The sequence below is a fragment of the Alligator sinensis genome, unplaced genomic scaffold (genome assembly GCF_000455745.1).
Source record: "Alligator sinensis unplaced genomic scaffold, ASM45574v1 scaffold59_3, whole genome shotgun sequence".
Taxonomy (NCBI): domain Eukaryota; kingdom Metazoa; phylum Chordata; order Crocodylia; family Alligatoridae; genus Alligator; species Alligator sinensis.
The window spans coordinates 69373-81113 of record NW_005842856.1 but is presented as its reverse complement, the minus strand read 5'-3'; the positions used below and the strand labels follow the sequence as shown (position 1 = coordinate 81113).

Genomic DNA, 11741 nt, shown 5'->3' with positions numbered 1-11741 from the left:
CTCTTGCCCTAGCTCCACTGCCTCTCTCCCAGCTCCCGTGTAGACTGTCCATCACCCATCCCATCCTCAAGTGTTGGCTGGGCAACCACCAGAATAAGCTCCCTCTGCTCACTCCCCACCCTCCTATTCTGCAAAGAGCACCAGGAGCAGTGCTGGGCTGTGTCAGCTGAGCCCTGCTCCTGGCAAGTGCAGACAGAAGTTACTGAGGGCACTCTGCTTCATCTGAACCCTCATGTAATGAGGGTTCAAGCTTTTTGTGGGATCGGTTCTTTTAAAAGTGCTCTGCACCTGTGCACTTGTGTTTGGTCATGGCTGTAGAGCATTTTCAGGAGCCAGATAGGGTGAAAAGTGTCACTTCTGTCTGCACCTTGAGTGTCTCGGTGTAGGCTGACATAATATGCCCCAATATTTTTCGTAAGCCAGTTCATGCAGCTAAAGACAAATACTAAAAATCAACCACTGCTTATATTCTCTAAATATCATTCTTACATTACTTATCAGAACCTGTAAAGAGCTCATTAAAAAAAGTCTTCTCCACATATCCACAGAGCACTGACCTAAGGCTCATTTTTCCTTCAACTAATTTCTAAACATAATTTATTGCACAGTATATCACTATAATGAAGCTGTCCAGTTTGAACCTGTTTTCCCTGAAAATTCCTATTAGTTCCATTTCCTTAATGGAATATTAAAATGCAAGAGGGTGTGAGGATGGGACATGAATATAAGCAGTTTAAATTCACTTTCAATATACCATTTTCTATGTTTATATCTCCCAGAAAAGAATAATTATTACATGATATTAGATGACAGCTCTGGGAAATGCAGCCACTATCTGCAGACTAAATTACTAACTAGTTCCTTCTGTAAGGTGAAAGGTTACTTCTGTATCTATCCAATTTCATCCCCTGCGAGTACAAAAACAATAAAATTAGCTTGACCTGTTTTACATCTTTAGCTACGAAAACTGGTTTATAATCTGAAACTTTTTGGTTTATTTCAGATGCAAAGATATATATATTTTTAAATCTCCCAGGCAACCATTTTTGTTGACAACACAAAGAGATTAAATTGATAAAGCAAAATGTTTCTGTCATGTCAATTTACGCATGTTATGTTTGAAATGTGCACATTCATGTACTACGTGTATTGAAACAGTTTCAAATGGAAATGACGCAAGATATTCAAGGTTCAAGGATTACAAATATTACTGAAAGTCCAGTGGTTGCCATTAAATTAGCAATAATTATTATTAGACTTTCCCTATATTTAGAATAGGAAATGTTTAATAACTGTAATTTAGCTGCAAACAACTGATGGGAAATAGCAAGATACAAACATTTTGTTATATACTTTACATCATTTTCTATCTGATGGACAGCTTTCATAGTGCATCTGATGGCCCAAAAATCAACTTTGAGCCAAAAATTAAACTGCCATACACTACTGACCTCTTTCCAATTCTGCAGTATCATTCTAATTTCATACAGCAAATTGATTCTTTGGCTATATTATTTACACCCATTCCATTATAAACAGGCTTAAAATTGCCAATTTAAGAGGTAGCAGCTGGGAAAGTCTAGGTGTTTACAAATTAGAATAGGCACATTTTTCAAAACTGATTGGCCAAAATGATGGAGAAAATCCAAATGGATACAACACAATGTGCATTAAATAATTTGCATAGCTTGTGTAACCTTTTACCTTGATCAGCTTTAAGAAACTGTGAGTGCATTTACACATGAAATTAATTCAATGCAATAAACTCCAGCACATTTTGCACTGGAGTTTATTGCTCCCGGGTGCACTGATGCATATGTGTCCAGGACCATCGCACATTGAGCCGGGTTGGAGCAGCTCTGACTGGTAGCGGGCCCCAAGGACCAGCCTGCGGCTGCTCTGACTTAGCTCAATGAGCTGCAGGGGGGCTGGCTGGGGCATAAGGGTGCTACAGTGCAGGGCTAACCAGCAGGCAGCACTGCATGGGAGCACCCTCATGCCCCAGCCAGCCCCTGCCAGTGTCTACATGTGTTGTGGCAGAGTAAATAACTCTCCTATACAACAGTACTTGTGTAGGGCAGTACTATCTTATGGTGGAGTTAATTAGTTTACTCTGGCCGAATAGGACCATGTGCTGTTGTGTGTGCCTAATAGCATGTGTAGATACTGATGTTTACAGCAGAGCTAATTAGTCAGCTCTGCTCTCAACATCTCAATGTGCCCAGTAAGTGCCAAGTCTGTTACCTTTAGGCAATCACATGCTTGGTTATTTTTGTCATATGCTTTTTTGCTCTGGGATCCAAACTCATGTCACCTGGTAGCACAAGCTACAGAAACCAGCTGAGCCATCAGCAGACTGACAAGAAAATGCAGCTGCAATGGCAGAACTATTTGGTTCCCTATGTTTATGTTTACATGACAAATGTCAAGAGATAAGCACTAAAAATGAAATACGATGCTAATTTGTATCATTGGGCTACATCACACTGTGCTTCATTGCATGAATGTCAATGTGATTAATGAAACAGGAAAAGTAAACAGAAACATTGACTATATTAATCATTCACAGTTGATAACACAATTCTGGAGCTTGATACTGCCTGGGCCTGAATGAAGAAACAGAAGTGGGTTTTATTTTCAATAGCTTCCCAGTGAGGTCACTGACAAAGCAGCCTTTCTGATAGTGCCCATTGCAAAACATGTAGCTCCATGCTTGAAAACAGGAAAGCAAATTAAATAAAGAAAGGAACATATCACTCTCACCTCCTCCACACGACTCTGAGCACTCTGTAAAGCCTGCATACTCCCAGTCATAGAGCTCATCAAAGTCCTGCAAGCTGCCATAGACGATGTCTATTTCCTCAGGGTTATATTCAGCAGCCTCCCCACTGCAGGGACCACTGTAACAGACTTGTTGTGATGCAGGTTTGGGACCTTCACATTCATCAATGGGCAGGTCAGCAACAGACTGAGAGAAAGACAGGAGGACCTGACACTTCACTAGCCGTACCTGGCTGCCCACTCCACATGTGACACTACAGGCAGACCAGGCCTCAGGAATAAACCTATGGTAAGAGAGAAAGCAAAGTAAACAGGTTGGTTGGCAAATAAAATTTGGCAAATAAAATCCATAGCATCCCTTCTCAATGGCTGCAGGCAAACATTTTGCTGTGTCCTAGAAACAAGTGCTTTATCTCATTGCACCATTTTTGTAAACCTCTCATAAAAGCCATCACGTCTTGGTGGCACTTCCGTGGTTCTTGGGGCAGAAATCAGTATAATCCCAAAGTCTCCCTCATCATCTCTTCCTTCTTGTGATTCATGCAGAGAACAGAATCATGGAAGTGAGAAATACATTCTGCAGTTCATACTTCTGTCAGAGTAGAATCATTCCCTATAGCACATTGACTAGAATTGGTTCAGTCTTATACAAAACATCTCAAGCAAAAGAGCTTCCGTTAATTGTCCTCAACAGTCTAAATGACCTCACTGGCAGGAAGATTATTTTACTTGTGAAAATTTAGGTTCCATCTCATGATTCCTACTTCTTCTCCCTTGTACCAATTTCAATAATCCTTCCCTATCCTTCGCAGTTGTCATTCAAATGTGTGCAGACAGTATTCCTCCTTAGCTCTTAAATAGTTAACCTATATGTATTTGGCTCTTTTAATAAATTAGTTCCTCTTCAGCACTCTCAAAGCACATCCAAAACAGATTCATTTACTGTGGAGGGTCAATCAATTGGTGGAATTGAACAGATATATACAGAGCAAATTTTGAATTTGTACAACACAGATGCAACTGAGGGCAGTTTTTGGCTTGCAGCATCTCCACCCTTAGGGATGACAATGACACACATTAATAAAGATCTTGACTATCAGATTCCAGGCCGACTTATTTGCAAGGTCTAACAGTAGGGGGTAGGGGTGGGACATGTTTTTAACTGTACATTAAGCAAAGCAAATGTAAAACCACAGAGATAGAACAATATAGAGCCCCATTACACCATTTGTAATAAAACAGATTTTAGCACATATTTAAGGGACCCAAGAAAACTATGTGGATGTGTGCTATCTGAAAATCCAGGTGTTGTAGAGAGTTTATAACAGGACTTCTGCATGGCTAAATTTCACCATTGGAGGGATATCACTGCCTAGGCGTTTTTCAGCATTAAATGTTCCATCATGCATGTATACTTGTCTGTCACATTCATATTTTCAGGGCCTGGAGAATATACTTCCCCAGCAGCCTTACCTGGGATTCTTGGGGCTTCCTGGGTTTGCAGCAGCAATGATCCGGGCATGTGGAGCCTGGCCAGCAACCAGAGCATGGTTCTGGGCAGCCAGGCTCTGGTTTTGGGCAGTGCACGCCTATGCCATGTGTGCTGCCTCACTTTTTTGTCTCACACCTTTTTTTGATATCGGGATTTTCTGGTGTCTAAATTTGACTGCAAATACGCAGCACGGAGAACCAAATTACATGCATGGAGTGCATTATGTGGTGCCTCAAAAGCTGCAAAACACATGTGAGGCCATTACTAGACTGAGATTCACTCTTAGGAGATATGCAGTTCTCTGGAATATTATTGTATAGGAGTAGTAGAATGGAGAAAAGTAGACTGTAGATGTTGTTTTAAGTAGTCTGTAGTGCTGGTGCAAAGACCATAAGATTTCCCCACAGATGTACAGTCTTTAAAAAACTAAAGAAACATAAATGACTCAATTTCTCCATTCTTAGATACTTTATCTGACCAACTCCAAATAAAAAAATCAGTCATTTCAAAGATGGTCTGTTTCATTTGGGAAGGATTGTGCACTGCAGTATATAAGCTGGCCAGTGGGCTCATTTTAACTAAAACTTCTCTAGTAGTGTGATAAATTTCTCTCATTTTGACTCTATTCACCAAAGAAAGAGCTGAGAATGTAGCTTTCTCAATGTGTACCACTGTCACTGTGGTATAGATAAACTGGTGTGTTTAGACAGTCAGTTTCCTGATTGGAAAAAAAATTCAGCTAATTGAACAAAGTGATGCCGCTGTAATTATAACAGGACATGAATGACGCATGACCCTGGTGGCTGGGGGGCATGGCGGTGGCAGGAGCATGGCAGTGGTGGCGGCAGGAGTGTGGTGGTGGTAAGCGGGGGAGCTCCCGCAGATACCACCAGCACTGTTGGCGATGGCGGGGTGGGGGTGGTGAGTGACGACCATGGGATGCAGACTACCTGCAGCCGCTGCCAGCAGCATCAGCATTGACCAGTGGGGATCGCAGACTGCCCGCAGATGCTGCCAGCGTTGTCAGTGGCAGGGTGGTGAGCAGCGACCACCTGCGGGCACCGCTGACAGTATTGGTGGCATCTTTGTGTAGGGGGTGCACCGCCATGGTGAGGGGGTGCACGTGCAGACACGTGCACCCCTTATGCATCACCCCTATAATGGGATATTGTATTTATATTTTTCACATCCACTACAGTTCTGGGAACTGTTGAGCAGACACCCATGTCTAGTCCAGAATGGATTCCTTTTAACAACTGTGACTTCAAGGGTGTATAAAAGACATAAGAATTTTACTGATGTTCTATGATAATGATGTAAGCTATTATGATGTAACAGTTAAATATGCATCAATATAAGTTGACATTTGAAACTTTAACCCTGTGTCATTAAAGTTTAAAGTTACAGAGATTTAGCTAACTTTATCATTATAGGAGCAAGCAGACACAAAACCTGCATGGTAAAAGGTGATGTGTGTTCCTTAATGGTTATTCCCCCTCCCCTTTTAAAGTGGCTAAAAGTTGTGTTTGTCCACAGACTAATAGGAAGCAGAACAAGCAAGCCAGCAAGCAGGCAAGCAAACAAGCAACTTAGATTTCTTTGGAAACAATACTTGTTATATAAGGCTAGGTACAGACATTCAAAAAGCCTGAGGCACAATCAATCTAAATTACGTGGTTTTCTGTAAGTGGCATAGTTTAGATCAGTAGCAAACAAAACACCTTTTGGGCAGACAGAAGTGGCAATTTTCTCCCAATCTGGCCCCAGAAAGCAGTCTACAGACATGACCAAACAGAAGTGCATGGCTGCAGACTGCTTGAAAAGGGCCCAATCCCACAAAAATCTGAGCACATTCCGTAACTTGTGTCTGCAGAACTCCCAGCCTGTTACTGTTTTCAGAACAGGAGAGGGGAAAGGGAAAGAAGGGAGTTTGGTGTGGAGTTTTTTCAGTCAGTCCTGGAAGGTGGGATGGGTAGATGAGAGGTGGGGGAGCTCTAATCCACCCATCCCACCCTCCAGCACCAGCTGGGGAACCCCAAGAATGATTTCCCTCTACTCCTTTCCCCCGCTTCCTTTCTGAAAACAGTGTCCGGGCTGGGGAGGTGGGGGAGTGGCATTGCTAGGAGGACCAGGTTGCAGGCTCATAGCAAGCAGCTGGAATCTCCAACTCCCAGACCCAACAGTGAACTTCTGTTGGGTCCAGGGGATCATTGCAACCCATAGTGCTTCCTGCAAAGTGCTGTGAGTTACAATAGGGAGTTTCTCTTCTGCCTGTACTCCTTGGTAGTTGTTGGGGGATGGCAAATCTTAGACCAGCCTTAATAAAACCAGTCTGTGTGTTCAAAATTTCTGTTCTTTTATGGGTATAGACTGGTTTCTAATCACTTATACTGGTAAAAGTGTAATGTCTGTACCTGGCCTAAATCACATTTACAACTATTGTATTATTTCACCATGTTCAACAATTCATAGTGTAAATACTGGAACTGCCTTCAAGTAAATTATGTGTTTACTCAGCTTTCTCCACCCATTTTTTAACAATCTGAATTAAAAGTTTAGAAGCACAGTTTTGCACTACCATAATCACCGTCTTCAAACACAGATTGGAAACTGGTAGGGTTGAAAACAAAACAAAAACCACATGGGGTTGCCATTATATTCTCAGCACTTACTTGGAGCAGCTTAACAGGACTATCAAGGACAGTAGAGCTAGTAGAGATTTCCCCTAAACTAAAAACTGGAAATTGTGATTGGCTTTCAAACATACCTGTGAGACCTTTTACAGTAAAAGACTAAGTGAAAGTACCAAGAGAACAAGAATGACAAGTTCAGACAATCCTTAAGTTTTGAAGTTTTTCTTTCAGTCTATATATATATTCTACCAATTTTGACTGACACAAAACTTGTGCCTTTTTAGTTTATGAATGATGGAGATTTTTCTTGAAGATAGAAGATTTGCCAAGGGAACAGGAAATTACTAGATTGTTGCAGGTACTACTGTGCAGTAAATGGTGTTTTGCCAATAGCGCATGCAACAATAATGGTAACAAATAATAATTACAATACTATTAACTGCAAATTATTTTTAATAGCACTTAATCTGAATCATGGGCCAGAACCCCAATATGTTAGGTCAGTGGGAGCCAATATTTTTGGCAGGACTGCAACAAATTAGGTCCTCTCCTGCTAAGTGTTTTCTGCTCCCTGTTCTGAGTTCCTGCCAAATGTGCTCTGCTTTCTGCTTCATGCTCTATCTGCCACTCTGATGTCTCTCCTCCCCACTCTGCTGCATGTCACACATCTGCTGTTCATGCCATTGTGGCACTTGTGCTACAAGTTGGCCACCTTTGTGCCAGGCACTGTTCAAACACAGAACACAAAGATGACCTTTGTTCCAAAGAACTTAATTCTGACTGTGCCAATGAAGTGATACAAAATGATTCTCAGCCATGTTATTTAAGTAACATCAACAGGCAAAATGTATACTGTCTTGACACCAGTGTGTTGCTGTCACATCAAAGGTTATTTCAAGCATGTCTATGTTGCCTCAGTACTATGGCAGCGAGCACTGCCATAAGGCAGGCTTCTTCCTGAAGTGGAAGTGCTTTACTTGTGTGCTACTTCCCAAAATGGAAATACGGGGCTTTTATACACATACCTTTTCATGCTGTGATGCACCAGAGATCTGACACGTCCATATGTGAGCTGACACGCACTGCGCTGCAACACGTGCAGTTGTATAAGTGGCAAAATGTGCATCAGTGTGCAGAAAATGGCGGTCGTGTGCTTTTGAACTAAAACACCTTTGATGTGTTTGAGTTCAAAAGAACATTGCTGCTATTTTCTGAGTGCTGATGTGCATTTTGCCATTTATACAAATATATGCGCCACAGCGCCGGGGCTTTTAAAAGCACAAGCATGTGTAAAAAAGCCCAATGCAATTGCCTGAATACAGAGCTGGCAGCTGTGGTACTTCTCTGTTGACTAGGGGCAGAGTGCCTTAGTGTGGCAGTTCCTGGCATACATGTCCTTTCTGCCTATCTCTGCAGAAGCAAAGAGACTTTGTTTCTTCCCCAAAGCAAACATGGACAATTTGATGGAATTAATGGCTTACCTTCCCAAGTGAATTTATGGTGAGATGAAGTCTTATTTTTAAGGGGACCCACTCACTTGGTATATCAGGGAATCACTACTAAGAAGAGGAGTGAAAACTGGAGGAAAGGCATTCTATCATGAATGATCTTAGTGTCTGTTGTTACTGAACTGTTGGCTCATGGTCAGCATGATGGAACCCAGCTGTGGGCAAGTCTGAAGGATGTCACTATCTGCCACCCCCAGGTGGGCATCTCTGTAGGCAGTAGCATAGGCAAGCCAATAAAATGGGAAGTGCAGGGATGAAAGGGGGAAGGCATGCCTAAGAAAAATGTGTGTTAAGAAAGACATGGTTCTTGTAAACAAAGTGCTGTACTCATTCTCTTTAGCTGCAGGCACTTGTCTGATGGGCCAAACAGCTTTTTTCTATTACATGATTTTCTTAGATTCCCTTGCAAAATGATTAACCCTGTATTTAAGAGAGAAACTATATTTTCCAATATTGTTTCTTAGCTGTTGTTTGGCATAGTTTACAGGACTGAGTTCAGCTGAAAAGATTTTAGATGCATTGTTTACCGCAAGTTTCACAAAAACAGGCAAGTTTCACAAAAATGTAATCCATATATCAGGCAACACTATATATCAGGCATGCCAGTAGATAGTGCAAACCCAGAGTGGTGACACTGACATTGACTTCACTGACTTGCTTTTAGCTTACACCAATGGAAAGGAGAACAGATGTATCTTGACACTTCTACAACTTAATATACTTTCATGAAAACATATTTTAGGAAAATATGGGAATTTAAACAATAGAGACATACACATTTGTGTGGATGAATCCCAGGTATGTCTAGCTCTGGCAGTGGCGAGGGCAGAGCAGTAGCAGTAGTACAGAAGCAGAAGCTAGAGGTTTGTTGCTACTGGGGGAGGTCCATCAAACCATTTACCATGAGCTGCCACCACTTCTCTGCCCTTTCTGCTGCTGGAGCCTGAGGGGGAAGAAGGACAGGGACAGGGGATGTAAGGGTAAGACACCCCTCTCCCCTACCAGAAAGTAACACTTGTCCACCTGTCATTATACTACTGCAACTGGGTACATAATCACTATTTGTGCATACAAATTTTTGCACGCACAAAAATGTGCCTGCAAAATCATGGACACAATAATTTTTTTGTTGAATGGTCTGCATTAAATTCAATGCTAACATTCTCAGTTTTGTACTCAAAACATAAGAAGACAACCCTCACTCTCGCCCCTGTGATATCATGCTTAGAGTTTTGTAAACTTTTAGCTTAGCTAGAGTGATCTAAGCCCTTTTTAAATTATAGAAGAGTATAGATTTCAAAATTCAGCATTTGTAGTTCAAAATGTGTCTTCTCAGCTAAAGATCATCTCCTTTATAAAAACAAAATAATGGACCTTATTATTTTAAACAGATATTAGTGGTGGCAATGCCTATACTTTGTTTTGGCATGAAGTGATCACATTAATTTATCCTCAAAACTCCCTAGAACATGGCTGAGCAGCAAGACATGCTTGGCTTTATGAAAGGAGCTGTGGGGAAACTGGAGAAGTGGGAGGCTGAAAGATGGAGGCTGATCCAAGGCTCTGTGAAGTTAATAGGAATGGGATGAGACCTGCTGTCTTTATGAAGATCTCCAGGGTGTTCCATATCTCTCCAAATACACAGCTCTGTCAACTGTGGATTTGTGTATTCAATGATGTGTTATGGAAAAGCCAAAAACATTATTAATAACATTTATCATCTAAAACAGTAAGGGAAATCCTCTTGTTTTTTTCACTCACTAACACTCATCTGGCTGCTCCTTGATGTTTCTTTTGTTTCCATCTATAACTGCTCCTTATTTTTTCTAAATCATCTTTGGGTTAATCTGAGGTTCACCTAACATTCTGGGTGCTCAGTACTTCTGAATAATTAGGCCCTTAAGAAAGACTACCCCAAATTGAGAGACCTCAAATCAATGGCTAGAACTACTCAGGTGACTTGTTCAGGATCTCATAAACGGTCTGTGAAGGTTGTTCTTAAATATAAGACCATCTTTCCCCCTCAATATGTCTCCCTTCTCTTGGAATTAGTACTTGACTAATACTATGGTTTTCTCACAGAGAACACCCTGCAGTTGGAGGCACTATTGTTCAGAGCAGATATAAAATGACCACTTCATAGATTCATAGATTTAATAGATTTTTAGAATCAGAAGGGACCTCAGTAGATCATTGAGTATGACCCCCTGCCCTGGGCAGGAAAGAATGCTGGGTTCAGATGACCCCAGCTAGGTGCTTGTCTAGTCTCCTCTTAAAGACCGCCAGGGTAGGGGAGAGCACCACCTCCCTTGGAAGCCCATTCCACAGTTTGGCAACCCTCACTGTAAATAATTTTTTCCTAATTTCTAATTTAAATCTGCTCTCTGTCAGTTTATGGCCATTATTTCTAGTAACCTCAAGGGGTGCACTGGTAAGCAGAGTATCCCCTATTCCTTGCTCCCCCCCCGATGAATTTGTAGATGGCCACAAGATCCCTTCTCAGCCTTCTTTTGCAGAGGCTGAAGAGATTCAGGACCCTCAATCTCTCTTCGTAGGATCTTACCTGCAGGCCCTTAACCATACAAGTAGCCCTCCTCTGGACCCTCTCAAGGTTATCCACATTCTGCAGTGCCCAGAACTGGATGCAGTACTCCTGCTGCAGTCTTACCAATGCCACATAAAAGGGAATTATCACCTCTTTAGACCTGCTTGTGATGCACCTTCTAATGCAGGCTTGGCCTCCGGGCTGCCATGCGGCCCGTGAAGCCATTTTATCTGGCCCGAGGCGCCTGCTCCACGTTCCACGGCAGTGACGGTGGTGGCGGTGAGGCAAGGCGAGGCGGGCAGGGCCAACCCACAGGGCCCCAGCCGGCAGCGAGGGGAGGGGAGCTGCTTACCCCTGCAGGGCCGGGCTCATCAGTGAGCTAGGTCCTGCTGCCACTGCCCCAAGGGCTGAGCGGTGTGGGGCTGCCCCAGCCACGCCTGATTAGATGAGCTGGAGAGAACGTGTGCAGCTTCTTCTTTGGCTCTTCCCCCTGGCCCTGGCGCACCGCTGGGGGAGCTGCAGCATGGCCCGCACCCTGCCCACATGCGTGGTGGACGGAGGCACGAGGTAAGTTCCCATACGGAGCTGGGGGAACCTCGGGGCCGGGCCGGTGCTGCGGGGCAAGTGGTTGCCGGAGCCATGCTGGGCGGGAGGCAGGAGGAGCCCGGCCCAGAGGTGCTCTATGCAGGGGGCGGCACAGCGTTACCTGGCTCCTGGTTGCGGAAGGGCCGCCTGGTGCCGGCGTCGGTATGTGGGGAAGCGGCTGCGGTGCCTGCTGCTGT

At 43.2% G+C, this 11741-nt stretch overlaps 1 protein-coding gene across 1 annotated transcript in view; it reads right to left on the bottom strand.

Annotated features, from left to right (window-relative positions):
* Positions 1–11741, bottom strand: part of LOC102382681 (ADAMTS-like protein 1) — a 211481-nt gene that overhangs the window by 141650 nt on the left and 58090 nt on the right. The window contains exon 8 of the mRNA XM_006035591.3: positions 2764–3065. Within this exon, the coding sequence (XP_006035653.2) occupies positions 2764–3065 (302 nt within the window). The remainder of the gene's footprint in view (positions 1–2763; positions 3066–11741) is intronic.